Source organism: Aulonocara sp. 'chitande type north' Nkhata Bay, linkage group LG20 (genome assembly GCF_057382095.1).
Source record: "Aulonocara sp. 'chitande type north' Nkhata Bay isolate Kocher_YH1m ecotype deep benthic linkage group LG20, A_spYH_male_GT1.1, whole genome shotgun sequence".
In the NCBI taxonomy this organism is placed as follows: domain Eukaryota; kingdom Metazoa; phylum Chordata; class Actinopteri; order Cichliformes; family Cichlidae; genus Aulonocara; species Aulonocara sp. 'chitande type north' Nkhata Bay.
Window position 1 is genome coordinate 6,938,680 of NC_141363.1, and position 19,861 is coordinate 6,958,540.

Consider the following 19,861-nt stretch of genomic DNA (forward strand, 5'->3'; position numbering starts at 1 on the left):
GGTAATTACATGGGTCAAAAACACCGTTTCCCTTTAACAGGAAGGAAATTAAACGGGGGAAGTGAAGCAATAGGGAGCTACTTCCTCGTTACCCCCACAATCACAACATTATTTGTGCGCAATGGGAGAATCTGCATCGTCGGGAGAAGATTTTTAGATCTAACAGTGGGTGCACATCGTTGGGAAGCTCCGGGAAACACGTACGTTTCATTATGCTTCAGCTCAACGACGCAATGGAGCCGGAGAGTCCGGGCGCTGCGGTTCTCCACCCTGCAGAAACCGAGGAGGGGGTCGAGGTTGCCTTCACGCCGCCGGAGGCCGGACGAAGCTTTGGACACGCCGCCTCCGTGGCCTGCTGTCCCCCGTTACAAACGCTGACGCCTTTTCATGTGCATAACCCCACCATGCAAGCGAAAGTGAAGGACTACTTCGTGTTCAGAGTAAGTTGCTGCATCCATTCCAGCTTGCGGTGATAAGCCCGTTTGTTTTTATATGAACCACTCGCACTTATCGTACGCTGCTTAGGTACCTCTAAGTAAACACGACCACCCCCAGCCGTAGGCGTCAGTGCAGGGCAGCATGTTGTGACAATCACAGTAACAGATCACAGGGAGGACGAGGCTCAGATGATTTACGGTTGTGTGATGCTGATCTCAGCCAGGTACCATTGAGCAGGCGGTGAGCGACATCAGGACTGTGGCACTGCCGTCCGAGGATGGAGAGGTGCTTAGTGTCTGGCTGCTGGCTGAGTAAGTATCCCGTCATCATGTTTATTATCAGGCAGGAGGCATAAAAATGAACTCTTGTGTGAACTATTGTTTTCTACAGAATTGATCACTGGAATAACGAAAAGGAGAGACTTGTGCTGATAACTGATAGGTGAGTCAGAATCATACCTCATCTTTAAGTGACTAATATTTAATGAGGCATATCAGGTAGCCAACAACATTGTCTTTACGTTCTCTGCAGGTCCCTGTTGGTGTGCAAGTATGACTTCATTAACCTGCTGTGTCAACAAGTAATCAGGATCTCTCTCAATGCTGTGGACACCATCTCAGTGGGCGAGTTTGAGTTTCCACCCAAATCCCTCAACAAGTATGTCAGAATTTCAGCTTGTCAACAGCCAATTAGTATTTACCCAGAGCACATTAACAAATAAATGTGTAAACATTACAACATTAACCTTTAATATTAGCAAAACAGAATGATGTCTTTTAATTGTTTAAATAGCAATAAATACATACAAAAAATTTTTTTCCAAATTGATGCACACGGAAGTAAAATGTAAAAACTTACAAAATGTCTTTTGTAAACCGTTGTGGTCCATCTCTGTGGTTGTGCTGCAACAATGTCGTCAGCTGTTTGATATTCTAATCTTATTAAAACTGTTGTATTGTCAAACAGAAGAGAAGGCTATGGGATTCGTGTCCAATGGGACAAACGTCCCCAGGCTTCATTCATTAATCGCTGGAACCCCTGGTCAACAGAGATGCCCTACACCACGTTCACAGAGCACCCCATGGCCCATGCTGATGAGAAGGTGGCCTCTCTGTGCCAGGTACAGTCACTTTAATTAAATTAAGCTAAACATGCATTTTTATTATTTCCGATAATAGGCTACTTGACGTTATGAAAACTAAGCAAATAAAGCTTCAAAATGTAAGCTTTTTTCTGTGTTGTGAAACAATGGTGACGGCTGGTGAATGGTTGTTTCAAACAACAAACAGTCACAGTTCAACTGGAAACAATGGACTGATTGCTTGCCTTAAAGACATAATTCAGCCCTCAAGATAAAGACAGTTATTCATACTTTTCAACTTGGTATATCAATAGATATTTTTAAAGCCGTTTGTTTATATTTTACTGGCAAGACAACAGCTGTGCCTTGGGCAATTTCTCATCCAGGCATTGCTACATGCAGTGAATGAAGCCCATTCTACTGCAAAATCTTGAATGTATTCTTTATTCCAGAGCAACCTCAGATACTTAACTCCAGACAGCGACTCCTATTTTAATAAATATATAAATTGTGCACTTTTGAAGTGGCTGTTAATAGGTTCATATTTTTTCCTTCTACCTCCCAAGTTGGACAACTTCAAAATCCAGCTCGTGCAGGCAGTGAAGAGAGCCCATAAGGAGCACCCGATCCCAGGTCGAGCTAACGGTGTGCTGATCCTGGAAAGACCCCTGCTTATTGAAACATATCTAGGCATAATGTCCTTCATTAACAATGAGGCTAAGTTGGGCTACTCCATGACACGCGGCAAGATTGGCTTCTAAATTCAGTCGTTTCTCCAAACTACAACATTTCAACTCATGTGTCTGTGTTAAACTACACTGTCTGAGGGAAGCTGCAGTGTAATGTGTAACATGTGTGTGCGTGTATGCAGAATCCAAGAGATGCCCACACACCTTCCTGAGTCGGTGTAATGGTCAGCCAACTGTACGTAAATGATGCACAGCACTGTAACAACTGTTTACTCATTCATTTTTTTTGTGCCCCTAGTCCCCCCCCCTTTCTGTCAGAGTTCCACACAAGTGTCACACACACACGACCTTCAGGAGTGTGTGGCCGTGCTATAAGAGTTGGGAGATAAAAGGCACAGCACGTACTTTATATTGAGCTTCTTGAAGTCTCATGTTTCTGGTTTAACCACTAAATGACAGACTGTCAAATTGAATGTGATATTTAGAACAGTGAAACCGTATCATCGGCCAAGATGAGTTCCACGTTTGCTACATGATATGGTTTGTGTTTGCATTATTCGGACCACAGAGCCATAGAGTAGCTTCTTGGAATGGAAAAGCAGCTGATGAACTGAGTAGGATCGCCGTGTCACATAATTATTCAAATAAATTTATGTCGAGATATGGAAGGAAACTAGATAGGAGAGCATAGCATCTGCAAGGCTGTGCCCTAGGCTCAGCTTTGGTACTGATTTGCAGAATGCATGGGCTTGTTCAGTAGTAATGATGAATTACATATCAAAATCCTCTCTCTTGTATTTAACCCGTGTTTTATTTTCAGTGCTTATATTTACCTAAATGATGTCTTTGCTTAGAGCAGGGAGCCACCATTTGCAGAGCTGTATTAGCTACAATAACAAAAATGTTCTTTTTATGTCAGAAATAATATGTGCAATGTGAACATGTAAATCTTTGTTTGTTCTGTGAGTTGCCATTACGGTGCTGCAATTTGCATTTGTTTTAGACATATATTTGCACTCAGCTGTATTAAACTGTGCAGAGGGCGGGTTGGGTTACAAAGTGGCACAGATGCAGATAAAGCTTTGCATAAGTACATTAACTTCCTAGAATGTGTGCGTTGTGGATATTATTGTCCAGCCAAAGGTTACAGAACATACTTCCATGCATCGCCAATACCAACAGAAAACATCCCAAAATGCCTTTTTTTTCCTGGTCTTATTTGTGCATGTTCCCTGCATGTTCAGTCTGCATGACAGATGGGTTTTTTTAAAGAAATATCCCAAGTGAATCTGTAAATACTGATTGTTTTGTTTATATACATTTTTTTCCAATTCATTTGACTTAAGTGATCTAAGAATACGAATATACCATTAACAGTTCTCAAGTATTTTATTTAGGGATATTAACTCATTTCTACAAACACGTGAAGGTTTTGTTTTTTGTTTTAGATATCTGTAGCACAATAGCCACTATGGAAAATTAAAAATGCCTCTATGTTTTTGTCAGGGCTGAGGCTTGGGGTGGATATAGCTCTGCTTTACGATTACGTTTGTACTGTCGAAGACTGAAACTACTAGGACTGATTGAAGTTACAGTTCAAGTGGCTTTAGAGCAAGATGATGCCTTGAAGACAAGAAATACTGTCCTGATATATTTAGTACTGCCTGTTGCTGTTTGGATTTCTTACTGACATTTCAGTCTGGTCATAGCGGGTAACGCCTTTTACATGCTATAAGTAATGATGCAGTATTTGCAGGTTAAAGATAATGCAACTTGTGTCATGAAGAACTGCTTTAAAATTACCAACTAAAGAAAACTGTCTCATGTCTTTGCTCATGTCAACAGTGCGACTACATTTCATCAAGATACCTAACTGTAACTCAGCTACTGATTTCAGTAACATGACATATACCGAAAACAAATCATATTGATTAAAGGCTGAACACACTTTTAGAAAACTGGCACCATAAGCAACTATATTTATGACAAAGTTTATTTAGAACAAATATAAAATTTCAAGGTGAAACAGGAAATTCTAACAATAAGTGAAATCTATAGAAAATTGTAAACTTTCACATTCTCACAGTGTTTGCAACTAGTGCTGAGTACATATTTATCAGTAGGAATTACTTTCAATGTTCCAGTAGCCCACACTTTTAAGAGCAGCTGCAGTCCAGCATATGCAAGCTAACATGTTCAGGAGTGTTCTCACTGGCCATTGACTCAGCTTGTGTGTACAGCTAAATAAGACTGAACTATGACCCAGTTATTTTCTTTTTGTGTGCTTTACTTGTCTTCTTCATCAGTTTCCATGTAGCACAAACACAGCTGCTCCTTTCCAAGCAGTATCAAGGAGTTGCCACTGCAATGCCAGTTCAGAGAATGAACTTGAAAACCACCTGGCAGGAATAAAAGCGAGATAACTGTGATGTCAATGCCTTTACACATAAACATGCTCATAGTAAGAAATCAGTATCTAAAAAATACACTTCAACTTTGTGTAATGAGATTTTCAATTTCAGGGACATTTAAAGCAATAAATGTAAAGAAACAACAGACAGAGTAAATTGATTCTATTTTCAATTATAAACAACACAATCTTAAACTAAAGGCAATATGTGACCATGTTGCTGTGAAACTACAGGGTGGGGCATTTATATGTATACATCGTAATAACATGGAAATGGTTGGTGATATTAAAGTCCTGTTTGTGGCACATTAGTATATGTGAGGTGGCAAACTGAGTTTATGGTGTATCCATATAAATGGCCCACCCTGTACTCGTTCATTTACTAACAACTTCTCAATCAAAAGTTGTTATTAAATGAACCTACTATGGATAAACCTCCTTTTTGAAAGTATGACCAAAATAATGTCCATGTCTGTAACAGATGGTATGCCCTCACAGACTCTGATCTATGCATCACTGAATCAGTAAGGGTAGGCAAATAACCTTTGATGAACAACTATGGAAGGTTATCCAAGACGCCCAAAAAAACCTGAGCACATAGAAAAACTGTCCACATACACTTCAGAAAAACTGGTGCAGTTACAATACTTTAAGGTTTCTTGTTTTCATGTAGTTTAGCAAACAAAATGTTTTTTAAAATAGTTTGGTCCACTAAGAGCAGACTGCATTCATTGGTCCTTGTTTTTTCTTAAACTTCTAACCGAGATCCACACTGACTGCTCTTAAGCCCAGTGCAATGAAGTGTAGCTTTTTAACATAAACTAGAACTTCAGCCAGTTCTAATTTTGTTGCTAAAAATTTTGGCAACAACCTTTGACTAAAACTAAAGTTTGATGCTTAAATTATAATTAAAACTAATAATGCTTAAATCAAGACTACGATTTAAACTAAATCAATATTTGCTGATTTCCACTCATTTCAGCCATGCTGTTTTAAACAATTTGAGAATAACAAAGCAAAAGCATGTTTGTTGTCAATCTTAAGTTCTATTTCATGATATCAGTGTTTAATATTCTATTAGTGTAAAAAATAAAATGAATGAATTTAACAGCGACCTTGTGATTACCATGGAGATTAAATAAAACGACAGGATGGTTACTGGAGGTCTGTTCCTTTCCTATATCTGAGAACAATGTAATTAAGCTTTGGACTCCCAACTACGTGAAAGTTCAATTGTTTTAGTACCCAAGGAAATTACCTTCAGTTGGGACCTGAACAGCAACACAGCCTCCTGGAGACCAGAGATAGAGCTTGGTGTTGCCAGTACATAGTGCCAACCGGGGATGGCATGGGTCCCACTGAAAACATCGTACTGCTGATGTCTGCTCCAGCACAGCCTGCAGGCTCATCATCTGCATGTTCCACACCCAAACAACACTCGCCATATTGTCTGCAGTGACAAAAATAGTCATACACATTCAAAACCACTCTCAGCCTAAAGAGCCAATACTAGTATCATAACAAATGTACACAACAAAAGTCAGTCAGTTTTGTACAATATAGGGTCAAAATTATGCACACAAGGTCAAAAATATACATAAAGCAGCACATATTTTGTTAATTGTCCCTTAGCACACTGCACCTTGAACCATCAGCATAATTCTTGTTGAAACTGATGTAATTCAAATCAACTTCCTCTCAGCTGAGGATGAAAGCGGTTTCTTTTTAAAACCTCTGCAAGTGGAGTTACAAAATACAGTTACAGACACAGTTAAAGTTGTTTGAACTGATGATGCAGGAATCTGCAGTTGTTTAGAAATGGCTCCAGGACACATTACAGACTTGTGTAATTCAGTTTCTCAGTTCTGAACTATACTTTTGCCTTTGACAAGTTAAGAGGCTTTTTGGGCCTTTCACCACCACATATTTAAGAATCTAAGTGGGTGCAGATTATGTTGTGCAATCTTTTAGGTCAAGAAAAAGAGCTGTTCAGAGAAATGTTTCAAAGGTCAGTATTAATAAAACATTCCTGTCAACAATTAGTGCAACAAGAAAGTTCAATAAAAAAGGTAAAAGAAAAAAAATCTCACCATTTTTGGTGGCTAGATAGTGATTGTTTGAGCTGAATGCCAAAACAGAGACCCCAATTTTGGGGTTGGCTCGGTCTGGGTCTGGTTTGACCACAGGAACTTGGACTGGCAATGAGCATATCTCATCTAGATGAGGCAACAACAAAGAATTTATAATGAGACAAAACTGGTTACTTGACCTTGGTAATTTTAGACAAATATCACTTTAAAAATGAATACTGCTTACGTACATTTACTCTGGGTGTTGAAGAGTGTGCTGCCAGTAGTGATGTTGTGCAGAGACATTTCGTCAGTGCCAACAGCTGGCCTTCTCTCCACTTCTTTATACACAGTCTAAAACCACAAGGAGTAATTAACTGGCAATCAAACAATGTCTTCCAGGCCCATCAAAAACGCTCAATACTCACAGCTTTTGTGCTTTCCACTGTTGCAGGGTGCTGAAACTGTGCGATTTTTTTCCATGTGATATGATTGATGATGCGCACCTGACATAAAGATAAAAGTATCTTAATTTCACTGATACTAAAAATTGCACACAACACATTCTGCTCAAAATAAAAATGAACCTGAAACTATACTAAAACTTTTATTTAAGAGAGAATGAAAAAAGTTGTGAAGCTTTTTACGACTTTAGGAGGAACTGCATGAAATTTGTGAAAAGGAAGACCTCATCTAAAAAAACAAACAAAAACCAAAAACAGGCAATCATCAGGAAAGAAGCACAATTTTTTAACATCATCCATACTTTTTCATCATAGCTGCCAATTGCAAGGAACTGGCTACTGGGGCTCCAGGACACAGACTTGACACCCAGCGACCATTCATAGGCACTGTAGGTTGACAGCAACCGGCCATCCAAAGAGTAGAGCAACACCTTATACTGTGTAGAGGATACATACACATGAAACAGTATTAATAATAATGCTAATAATAAGCACTTAAGTACAGTGGTTAAGACAACCTTTAGTAGACAGATGTTGCAGACAGATGTCAGTGTGCTTCATTTTAAAATTTTATGACTTTTTAAACAGTGTAATTACATTTTGCAGTATTCCTGTTTCCAATATTATGAGACTCTTGTGAGGTGATCAACATAAATTTGTCCTATCCTGCATAAGTGTTTACTTAAAGAACACTTGTACCTATGTATAGTACCCCAACCATGCCTCAAAATTTAAACTGCAGATAATGTTGTTTTATAATTTAAAGCTGACTCTTTGATTACGGTCTTCCTAAACTGGAGTTTTTAAACTATTCACTTGCCATTCTTGCCAGGGTACACTTTACTGAGTGATTCACTGATGACAGGCTCATGTTTAACTGAGATAGGTAATTTGACATTACAGTGATGGATCTCTAGTGTATTAGGTTAACTAACTTCTAGACAACTGTCCCATACTGCCAGCACACAGCCATTTGGAGACCACTCCAATCCTGCCAGGTCCTGTGTCTCAGTCTCAAAATGCTGTAATAAAAAAGTGACATTAAATGAAGTTAATTAAGACATTCATTAAAAAAAAATGTGAATATTTTAAACTTAATTTTTCCTCATATCTAGCACAATATAAAAAGATAAAAGGAAACAAAATACAAAATAAAAGCTAGTTTTAGCTGTTCCCAGAAACACTGTGTTGGGTGTCCAAGGTTCATAAGTGCACACAAATACCACTCTGTCTGATCTGGTTGAAACGGAGATAAAAGAGAAATCTTGGTAACTGACTCTTAGTGCTCCTGGCTCCTTTCATCAGGGCACATTATAGGCCCTGTTAAAAATTATGACCCAGTGACTTGACAGCTTTGCCTTGTTGTAGTCTTGCTGTTTAAGTTGTATTAAACTGGATGATCTCAGACATCTACTTAAAAACAAAGCAGCTATTCAAGTAAGACGTGAATGCTAATGACTTTAATTAATACTAGAATCTATTCGCCTTTTATGGGATGAGCATTTGCTGCATTACAAACATGTGCCACCTGCTGCTAGAAAAAGCATAAAGGCAAGTGCCTCTCAGCTATTTGTCCCTTACAGCACATACTGTTTTTAGAACTTTTGGACTAAAATTAAAGCACATCAGATATAAAGTAGTTCCCCAGCAGAGCCTGCAGAGAATGATTTCACATCCCATGTTTTGGAGGGAAAAGGGGAAAAATGAAAAAGCAGTAGACCCACACAATGAGATCAAATCAAACTGGTATGAACAAATTACACAAATACCATAGATTCAATTCTACGTGTTTTAAATATAATGTAGCAGCAAATTTCATGTAACAATAAAGATAGTCATAATGTATGGCTAACAAGTCTATATCTTTTTGGGAATTGAAATTAAGGTCCCTTTCACTGTAGTTTACATGTCTTACTCAATTGATGAGTACATTAAAATGGCCTTACAAAAAAAAATCTTATGCAGCTGTAGCTCTACTTACCCTGAGTAAATGCCAGTCGTCACACACGAATATACTAACAAAGTCTTTGCAGTCACGACGTTCAGCCAAGGCCATATAGGACCCATCTCTGCTGAAATCTATACCTGTGGGTATACAAATGGTTTCTATGGAAGATCAAGAGGGAATTTGAACAAATTCCAAAGAACAAAAAGTGAGGAAAACAACTCTAAAATGCCACTTTATTTTCCAAAAAAAACCTGCTCACTGGTAAAATAATAATAATAATAATGATAATAATAGTAAAAGGGACAGTATTAAAAATCTGAGCATCAATGACACATAAAATAATCACTTTTTCTTCACAATTTTTTAAAGAGGATATTTAGTCATAGTAACAGAATAACAGAAAGAATTTCAAAATAATTTAATCTTTCTTTAAAACATGTCTATGTAACAGCTTGGAAAAAAGACAACTGTCCATTCTGATCACATAATACATGGCTTAATCTATTTTTCATTATCTAATTCTTTGGCACCATAAAGTCTGGTATGCAACCATCATGGCGATATTATTTATATGACAGCTCTGAAGATACACAGGTTGCAAAAGGGCATGGTATTACATGTGGAAAATGGGGAGAGTCAGACACAATCATTTTTCCACTAGTTGTTGACAGGCCTGTTATGAAGAGCATGCCCCATTTACTGAAGAGAGGCACAGCTGTCAGCATAGAGGACCATAGTTTGGACCCATATCCTTGGGTAGAGCCACAAGGTAAAGAACGGCATGTGATTCATGGGGAATGCCAAGGCATTTAGACTGCTGGCCATGTCCTCAGGTACACTCGTAGTAGACATACATTCATATCATATCAATTTCATACTCACCTTTCTGACATGCTTTGGGATACTTGATGTAAGATACAGCTTTAGTGCACAGTGACCAGACGGTGATTCTCAACTGTAACCAAATCAGAGAAAACAAAGAAAAGGCAACCATATATTATCTTCCAAGTTAAATGATGGAAAAGATCATTCTACCAGACAATTAACTCATTCACTGCCAGCCATTGGCAGTGAATGAGTTAAACCCATTGACTCATTCACTGCAATTGACGGCTATAGACATCAATGGCAGTGAATGAGTTAAAAGAGTGTAAACACATCCATCCCTTTAACTGCAATGACACATTCACACTATTCGACCACTGGTCTTCAATAAGAAAATTTAATTATAAGTTATTTGGTAAGTGTTACATCCATATGGCAAGTGGCTGTCAATAGACACCAATATGAGGTCAGTCAACCAGAACACATTTCTATATGTAAAGATCAGCTATGCAAATCCAGACTGCATTTCCCACCATGCACTTTAACAGCTGTGGAAAGACTGTCTTATGTCTTTGAAGGGGCAAAATCTCTGTGAGAGGCAATCTATCTATCATTAGACGATGGCCTGGAAAGGCCAAGTGTGTGGAGTGTTGTCAATCAGTGTGCTTCCCCAGGGAATGAATACACATGTATAAGACCTGTAGCCACTGAAAGGGACCAAAAGAATTAAGTTTAAATTAAGACCTGTTTAAATTAAGTTTAAACCTGTTTGTTTTAAGTTAAAGTGTAAGTTTAAATTAAAGTTTTAAGTTAAGTTTAAACCTGTTTAAATTAAGACTTGAGCACATAAAATTAACAGATACAAAACAACATCTCAACACATAGCAGGAATAGGACCAGTCAATTTAGTAGCCAAGATGTAATGTCAGACATGTTTGCCACAAGTGTGACAAATTGACAGCAAGTTGTGCGCATTGCCACAAATGAGAAGCAGCTAACTGACCACAAGTCGGCATAACAAAGAGAACACGTGTTAATTCTAAGTTTTGACAGCAGTCACTTAAATACCCAGCGGCCTCACTTCAGCCAGACTCATGCCAACAAAAGCAAGTGGCCAAACATGACAGATATGCTGATCTAAGGAGTATGACAAGCGGTATCTTGACCTTCAAATAAGGAGCACCAGAAGACTCTTGAGACACTGTTACAGAATACGTGGTTTGTACTGCCTATGTGTATGTGTTAAGCTGTTCAGAGATTGATTGATGAAGTTAGATTCAGCAGCAAAACTCAACCTTGTTGCCAATTTTCCCCATTGTTCACTATAATACAATTGCAACATTACCATTCCAACAACAAATTTCTAAAACTTCCAGATGCTAGAAAAACAAGTTTTGTGATATCTCATCGACGCAAATTTTCTGGGCTGAGCAGATGAATCACTTTTTATGTTTTGTCTCCAGTTTTGTGCAAAGGAATATTATTTTTGAATCCTCAATTAAGACTTAAAAATAATTTTTTCAGTCTTAATTTTTAAGACTGGTCAATGTAAATTTTTTAATACAATTTTTTTGTAATTGTAGTATTACATCTGTTTAAATAGTAATGGCAAAAAGCATGCTGAACAAAAATGTGAATAATAATTTGAACACAGAACAGTTAAAAAGGCAAGGGCTTTTTTGTATAATTTAAGGTTATTGAAGAAAAGCATTTTTTATCCTTGGAATAAATGGTTTCATTTGAGTCTAATATGAGTAGAAGTAACAGTAATAATACATTATTCTTCAAATAACACTTTATTTTTGGCAGTAAAAAATAATGTAATTGCCATTTAAGAATGGGCAGAGTTAAAACTACTGAAGTGATGAGGCTTTCATCAGAGTGTACAGACAGATATTTGAAACGGTCCAAGTCTGTCACCTGACTGGACTGAAGTGTTGACCCGCGTGTTTGGTCCAGACATCCAGCTGTGTAGGCTCTGTAATAACACCGCACTGCACGCTTCCTGGACATCCCCTCAGACATGGTGCCATGACAACTAATACCAACAGCACTCAAACACAAACAGACTTACACTTCTTAAATACCCTGAATCCACCACATAAGGGGCGCTGGGAGATCAAGACCCAAAGGCAATGTAACTTTAAACCTGGTGGAGGAAGGTTAGCATGAGGAAAATAGGTGAGAAATGCTTTTCCGTGTAGAGTGAGACTCTATCTAAAGGGGTAAAACTACCCCTTTAGATAAAGTATCCTCACCAAAGGTAAGCAGAAACGTAGGACTACGGTCTGGGGGCAGGAGTGGTGTTAAAGACAAAACTCTCCTAAAAAAGCTGCTGTTTATTTATCAGAGAAAATTGTTACGAAAAGCCCTTGGAGACTATACTAGAAGGTGGAGCAAATAATAATCATGACAAGTCAATATTCTTAAAATGATGTCATCAATTATTGGGGTTAATTTATACCACTAAATACATGTAATATGTGATATAAGGTATTCTTAAAAAAATAAAATCTAATTACAATTTGGGGACCTTCCCATCAGGAAAACCTGTGGGCAATATGATAACTGCAAGAATGTAAATACTACAGTTACTGACAGCAATCTGGAATAAAACGTACCCATCAGCCATTCTTGTTGCGCGCCTAAGCGAGTGTGAGAGAATGGTCGAGTGTATTTGATGCCATATAGGCCTTTCTGTCAGCAGAGGATTAGCTTGTAGGCATTCCACGTAGAAAGCCATCTCAAACCAATATAGCCTATTTCTCCTGTTACAGCCTTATGATGCTACCAAGGAACAGGAGCCTTTCACAGCCCACATAGGGTATGGAAGAGCTATTGTCCCCTGCTGCAGTGCTTAGGCTCCCTAAATTTACAGTTCGGTCCGGTAGCATTGTTGGCAGCCACATTGCTGCCAACAATGCTACACGTTAGCAAGGCTACAGCTGTACTAGTAAAGAATTCTAAGGCTAATCTGATCCCAACAATGTAAAAACCATTAGACAAGTCAAGCTCAGCAATGTCCTTGGCTGGACTTTTTCGACCCTCAGTTAGTAAAGCAGGATTAATGTGGATGTGCGAGTGGCATTTTGTGAGGTCCTAAGATAAATGAATGGAATTCAAACAGGAGACCAGTTGCGTGAAGTCTCACAATACATAGGCTAAGTTTCAGCAATGTGACTTTTTATTACATCTATGACAAATGTTTTAAAAATCTGGGCAAAAACAAAGTAGCTGGCTTTAAGGTGCTTCATTTCACAACATTTAAAGTAGTGGTTACTGGTTCTGACTTCTACAGCTTTTGTTAACACTAGATAGAATATATAATCATTTTGGTACAGCCACAATGACAGTTGTGACCTAGAAATTTGAAAGATCTTTTGCTTAAAAAAACAAAACAAAAGAAAAAAACAACTGAGACAGCCAGACAAACACAGACAGCAGATTTATTGATACATAGACAGACAAACACATACACAGAGGCATGATCCACACCACAGGCAGCTGTCCCTAAACAAGTTAATATAGCAGGCTGTTTATGAGTGGGTTGAAATTTAAGCCTGACACGAACACCCGCCTGGCACAGCCTTAATGAAATCTTGGGCTGGGGTGAAGGTAAGTTCAGTGGGCTCTCTGGAAATGCCACAACAAGTTCCTAATTTTTCTTTGTTGATTAAATTGGTTTTGAAACCTGCACCACAAAAGGCTGCTCAGTAAGCAGCAAGTAAAACTACTTACATCTAGCCAGTTATGAGAGAGATGAGTAACTACAGGTTTTTGACTCCATAACAGCAAAGATTAAATGCTTGTACTAATATAAACATGTTTTGACAAAAACCTAGAGTTTTTGACAACGACTAAACCAAAGTGTTACTTCAGCAGAAAGTTTGCACAACAACCATATTGAGCAGCAGCTTCACCTGTCAAAGACAGACACAGCAGCTGCAATTGTTCACACAACAGTGGCACTCCATGCTGTCTGACATTGGCCTTTTAAATTGAGTAATGACCATTAAACGTAGCACATAAAGTATCATATCACATCTCCTTTTCACAGTACATGCAGAATATTTTCCTCAAGTGCCAGTGTATTATAATTGCTCTGACATCTGTTTGTCTTGGAGCTTGTCTGTTTTTTGGGGCTCATTTCTGAGAGTTGTTTACCAGAACTACTTGGTTTGATTTGGTTTGAACAAAACATTAATTTATAGATACACCGTTCTCAGACTGAACTTACATTTTCACTCTTCTTCATAGAAAGATAAAATAATCTGCACTGGTTAGACCTTTCAGCCTTAGTAGCTCTACAACACAAACTAAAACACCAATGGCACAAAGCCACCATATGACAAAAAAGGTATGGTATTAGGAGCAACTTGGGGTTCCTTGGCCAAGGACGTTTCAACATAAAGAGGGCTAGGGACTGACATGGGAAACCTCATCTACTACCTGATCCCAGTGACAATATCAGTATAGCACAACATATTCCAACAAACTCACAAAAACAGCCTTCAAAATAAAGGAAAATGAGCTCTACAAAAAAAATTCCATATAACACTGATTTCAGGCTAAAACTAGGGCGGCACAATTAATTATTAGAAAATCGCGATCTCACTTCATACTTATGTGCGATCTCATTTCGAAATGACAAGGATTTAAAAAAAAAAAAATGATGATGATTGTACCGCATTTTGATCCAGGACATAAGTTGCATGAAAACAAGCGCTCACTCTTCCTGCTCAACAAAGGACAAGGGCGGAGGCTTATACCAAGTGATACAGAAGTCAGCTGGCAGGGAAAAAACAACAGAGAGCACGTGAGAGATGACGAAGCTGTAAAGGCCAAGAAAGTGACGGGAATCCATCCTACCTGAAAAAACATCTTACCCAATGTTTCTGCGCAGACGCGGCACATGCGCACAACACCAATGCCGAATTAACTTCTTTTTCTCTCACCCATCCGGAATACTTCTTAAGGTTATGGTTATGGTTAGGGCTATGGTCAAGGGTAGGGTTAGTCGCAAGTCACCATCAAATTATGATACAGGTAGGACGTTTTGTCAGAGTAGGATGGTTTCTCAAAACACCGTCCCGCAACTATTTTAAAAATGTTGCACTACCTGCTCTATACACGCAGTGTCGAGCAACGGTGGAGACGGAATTACAAGCAGTACAACATTTTGAGGCAACGACAAAATGTGACACATTTGTTTTTATGTTTATTTATTGTTTTTATGTTCAGTCTCAACTGTTACAAAGTTGATGTGCAGTTAATAAGTGCAATAAATATTTATATTGGAAAAGAAAATCGTGAGAGAATCGTGATCTCAATTCTAAGCAGAAAAATCGTGATTCTCATTTTATGCAAAATTGTGCAGCCCTAGCTAAAACTACAAAAATTCTTTCTATTCTAGCATAATTTGCTTTTTTCTTTTATAGTTTTTCGTTTTGACTGTGATTTGAACCAAAACTGCACTTTGCTATACCACAAAAGGTGCAAAGCATAACAAGTTAATATTAACTATGTAGTACATGTAATTAATGAAAACAATAAATTTTTTTGTCCTAATGATGGATACAACGTTTTTCCTCTTTTCTCCTTTAGTTGCTTTTAAGGTTTTTTAGAACCTGTTTGCAGCACTTGGATATTGGACGAAAAGGTGATTAAAAGGTAAATAAAAGTAATGACATCAGTTTAATTTTCTAATAGCCACATATAAGTTAATTAAAAAAACAAACGTATAGTTAAGAAATGAAAGAAAGAACTGACATTTTGTTAGAGAAACTATAAGTATCAAGAATCAAGAATCACCACAGCAAGGCACTGACAGCAAGCAATTAAAATGAGGTTATGTGGAATGTGTTCACAATTCAACGTAGAAACATAAGAAAAATGAGTACAGTTTATATTAACCATTCAAAACTGCCCACACACATGCTCAAATGCAAGATTACTGCACTAAGATTGTCTATTCACTAAGCTGAACACAAATTGCCATAGATCTTTAGGGAAAGAAAAAGCATTTCTTTCAAATTCTTTTCCTTTTTAAACTTTATTTATTAATAAAATTCTGACTAAAACAAAGCAGACATACCACAGACACTTGCACTCTACTCCAGACAAGACAGAGTTGTGTATTAGACCACAACACCTGTTAAATGATTCCTGGAATCTGGTTCAGTGTTACAGACATGGCCTGCCGTCGTATTCCACAAGCCCCAAGGGTAGCTGCTATAACAGCACCCCTTACAACATATGCTTACTATGGAGAGAATATAAAAGAGGAATTTGGAGGCACAGGCAATTTATTTGGTTTGTATTTAGTTTTATATACTTGCGCAATCTCAAAATCTCCTCAGCTGGAATTTGGTGGGTGCATGTACATACTGCATGATACCTCAAATTTCAAATATTTTAAGTAATGATATAAAACATAAAAAGATGCGATCTTAAAGACTTTTGTCTGTACTTTCTCCGTAGACAAACAAGCTATTTCTGGTATCAAATATGTACTCCTGTTTTGCAAGGTCATTACTGCGGAGTGAAGGAATGTTCACAAGTCACGACTACTGATGATTTTAAAAAGAGAACAAAATCTAATTTCCACATACTATGTATTCTTGGATCTGATGTTTAGAGCATACTACTATCAGCTACAAGTGAACAATAACTAACAGTCAAATAGTCATCAAGGATGGAAATCATTATAAAGCGCCTTGAGGCAACTGTTGATGTGATTTGAACTGTCCATGTGATTTGGCACTGTACAAATAAAATGAAATTGAATTTAAATAAAATGAAATGAGCATTTTGGCTCTTGTCTTATAAAACATATTTCTGCTTGGCTTTTTATTTGGGCAGTAAAAATAACAGCCATATAAATTATTAATGTTATTTATTTAACCTGCTCCTGGTTAGTGTATGGCGTTTCTGATCTGGTTGGTTTTAATCCATCAGTGTTGGTAAGCCTACAGTTACTGTATTTTTATGACCAATAAAACATCATTAAATAGACTTGATGCCAAACAAAATACCAGACCTCCATCGGAAGGGCATATACACATTGCACTGGTGTTCCAGAGGTACTAGAAGCCCATGTATGACAGGACGCTAACAGGAGGGCAGCTATGAAATCAGGCTGAATACATGTAGCAGGTGGGGGGTGTAGGGGCCAGTCAAGAAAGGCTCTGGTGTCTGGCTATTTTCAGGTCCCCCGTTCCTTGCAGGCCAGCAACAGTTGATACCAGACAAGCATAAAACACATTTCCATGTGCATCAATGCACATACACACACGCAGAAACCAACTTCACACTTACATGGAACTCGGTGGTGTTGAGAATGTGACGTCCATCTGGACTCCAGCGTGAGGAGACTAGTCCTATTGAACCCTCATCAATCTTGCAGTGCCAGTCCGGCTGTTCAAGAGACCACACCTGAGAAAAAAAACGTCAGAAGGAAGACAGAGTGCGACACCAGGACAGCAAACGGCAATTACTCAAGACATCCTTTACACACATCCTCTAACTTTCTCAGTTTGATTTCAAACAGTAAGAACACATCAGACACAATGAAAGACTGGCACTGGATACCCTTTCAAAGGTAAGCAACTTGAGCTACGATGTGCATGAAACTGACATCACTTCAGTAACAATAATTACTGCAATTCTGTCACTTTGAACACTTTTTGATCATCCTAAAATAAAGAAGTTAAAGCACAATAAAAAATAAACAGCATGGTTCTAGATCATCCAATGACAGAAGTAATGAATATTAAAATTTATTGTACCTATTTGAATGCTAAATAGTGAGTTTCACTGAAAGCAATCTCAGACTACTTCATCTAATGTGGAGTCTACTGTGTCCTTAAAGTAACAGCAATAAGAATGTATGTATAAAAAAGTTAATTAGTATACATTTTTAAGACTAAAAGAAGGATGTACATGTGATTGAGACTTCAAACAGGACATGTCTAAAGCCTCCAAAAATTTAAAGTACAATATAAAATCTCAAAAAATTACAACTGAAGATACGGAGTATTTGTTTTGAGGAAGTATTTCTGTATGTCACTTCTAAATTTAGGGAATGTGGCATAACTGGTCTATTGGTAGTTTGATTAAATAGAGCCTGTCCAACTAAAATCCACATAAATCACTTTAGTATTCAGTTTCTATCAATCCCCCCAAAAAACCCAACATTATTTAAAAGAGTTTGTAATTATTTGTATAATCGTGAACAGTGTTCAACTAGTAGACTGACCACCTTCATTCACACCACATAAATGGTCAGATAGCCACATTACTTTTCTCTCAACCTACCTGTACTAGTCCTCTCTTGTACATAGCACACAGAATAAAGAGAGAATCAGAGGACCACTCCATATGAGATATTTGGTCAAGGCAGGTATACAGGTGCATAATCTGCAAGGTGCTCACATCTCGCACCACTAACCTGTACTGCACACATGTAGCCTGAGGAGTAAAGCCAAAGACAACAATCAGCAAGGAAATTACCCATTTCCATCTTATCCATATGGAAATGGTAACATAAAATGGGAATGAAAAAGATTTCTTTCTACTGAAAACAATTAAAATACTACAAAAATACATATTGCATTACTCAAACACTTACCAAATACTTTCCATCTGGGGAAACTTTACAAAGCTGATTGGACTGCTTGAAGACCTCAGAGAAATTCATCTTACAGTGACAATTGTTGTGTCATCTATGAAGCACAATTTCCAACTGAAATTAAATTGATTAAGACATTAAATCTTTTACGGTAAAGGACAAAGGTTGGTTAAAGATAAATCAGAGCTGTAATATTTTCAGCTAATATTATTTTATTATTATTCACACTTCTGGAAATACGTTTCCAAAAATACTTGTGTCTATTTTTCTTACACTACATTTTCCATAACATTATTTACTGTAGTTATAGTTTATTATGTTTTTATGTCATTTCGATGTTGCAAACTGTGCATTGTGAACATAACAGCTCAATAGGGGACACGGGTTAGAAATTAGCAATAAACTCTATGTGCAGCGCATCAGTTTCATACTCCGCACTGGGAACATGTTAAACGTCATTGTCCTTTTCAAATACATAAATTTTAACTAAAACAACTGCAAAAGATTTGCAATTTGTACGTAGTTTGCAGGTATTAACACGTGATGGCGCTAAAGGTCCAAGAAAATGACTAAGCCTCAGAAAATAGGCATGCAGAAAATACACAAAAAACTGTTTCGTACAGGAAAATAACTCGACTTATATGGCAACTACTTAGCTACATAAAACGGACTTAATCCTTTCCCAAATTGAGCATCATCACAAACAAAGCAATTTTCGTAGCTATCTTGGTTTAGCTAACTCTTAAGAAAGACCTGGAGGAAACTAATTCGTCGAGCAAAGCATGTCTGAAAGATGTGTTTCACTGCGATTTTTGTCATTGGTATCAAATTATTTAACCAGTGGATAAGAACTGACCACTACATGCTTAAGGTAAAGTTAGCTTTTTAACTAGCTGTCACCAATGACTGAGCTCGCTCGAGGCTAGCATGTAATGCTACTAGCAACGAAAAGCTCTATGGTAGCTTTCGACCGAACATCACCGTTTAATGCAAACACTTACTTCTAGCTTTACTTGAGTTGTTTTTGTCACTTAAAAGATTAACGTAAAAAGTTCAAGAAAGACTTCAGAAAAGTTTTTTCTCCACATGACTGCCTTCTGGTGCATACGCTGTTGATTCGACTGCTGCTGGTTTGTTTGGACGAATACATGACGACATACTGGTGTTGTCCAATGAGCGTTTGCTATTAGAGTTTTCTTGCCTTCTGGGAAATGTAGTTCATAAGTGTGTTTTGCCTTGTTTCCTACTGCTCGTGAGTGTGTGTTTCTGTACCAAATCAATACAAACCTATAAGCATCATATTATCAT

General features: G+C 37.7%; 2 protein-coding genes across 3 annotated transcripts; one reads left to right on the forward strand and one right to left on the reverse strand.

Annotated features, from left to right (window-relative positions):
• The first annotated feature begins 43 nt into the window (after positions 1-43).
• tprg1l (tumor protein p63 regulated 1-like) lies at positions 44-5,781 on the forward strand. Its single transcript, XM_086276959.1, has 6 exons — positions 44-440; positions 658-749; positions 829-879; positions 970-1,095; positions 1,405-1,558; positions 2,086-5,781. Exons 1-6 carry the CDS (start codon positions 213-215, stop codon positions 2,278-2,280), a joined length of 846 nt encoding a protein of 281 aa, XP_086133085.1. The 5' UTR covers positions 44-212; the 3' UTR covers positions 2,281-5,781.
• On the reverse strand, positions 4,181-19,718 carry wrap73 (WD repeat containing, antisense to TP73). 2 transcript variants are annotated; one of them, XM_086276958.1, is made up of 13 exons: positions 19,555-19,718; positions 18,554-18,647; positions 18,241-18,393; positions 17,242-17,358; positions 9,982-10,054; positions 9,133-9,236; positions 8,087-8,173; positions 7,454-7,588; positions 7,116-7,193; positions 6,939-7,041; positions 6,709-6,834; positions 5,877-6,068; positions 4,181-4,607 (listed from the first exon to the last, which is right to left on the reverse strand). In XM_086276958.1, the coding sequence occupies exons 2-13, from the start codon at positions 18,620-18,622 to the stop codon at positions 4,495-4,497; spliced, it is 1,350 nt and encodes a 449-aa protein (XP_086133084.1). In that variant the 5' UTR covers positions 18,623-18,647; positions 19,555-19,718; the 3' UTR covers positions 4,181-4,494. The 2 variants fall into 2 exon arrangements, with proteins under 2 accessions (XP_086133084.1, XP_086133083.1); XM_086276957.1 differs by having other exon boundaries at positions 18,554-18,667; positions 19,555-19,717.
• Between the last annotated feature and the right edge of the window lie 143 nt (positions 19,719-19,861).

Excerpts from the sequence above, each read along its gene's own strand:
- tprg1l (XM_086276959.1), top strand. The coding sequence starts at position 213 with ATGCTTCAGCTCAACGACGCAATGGAGCCGGAGAGTCCGGGCGCTGCG. Across the intron at positions 880-969 it reads CTTGTGCTGATAACTGATAG|GTCCCTGTTGGTGTGCAAGT; the intron begins GTGAGTCAGAAT and ends CGTTCTCTGCAG. Across the intron at positions 1,559-2,085 it reads AGGTGGCCTCTCTGTGCCAG|TTGGACAACTTCAAAATCCA; the intron begins GTACAGTCACTT and ends CTACCTCCCAAG.
- wrap73 (XM_086276958.1), bottom strand. The coding sequence starts at position 18,622 with ATGAATTTCTCTGAGGTCTTCAAGCAGTCCAATCAGCTTTGTAAAGTT. Across the intron at positions 17,359-18,240 it reads ACAAGAGAGGACTAGTACAG|GTGTGGTCTCTTGAACAGCC; the intron begins GTAGGTTGAGAG and ends TTTTTTTCTCAG. Across the intron at positions 8,174-9,132 it reads ACGACTGGCATTTACTCAGG|CATTTTGAGACTGAGACACA; the intron begins GTAAGTAGAGCT and ends TTTTTATTACAG.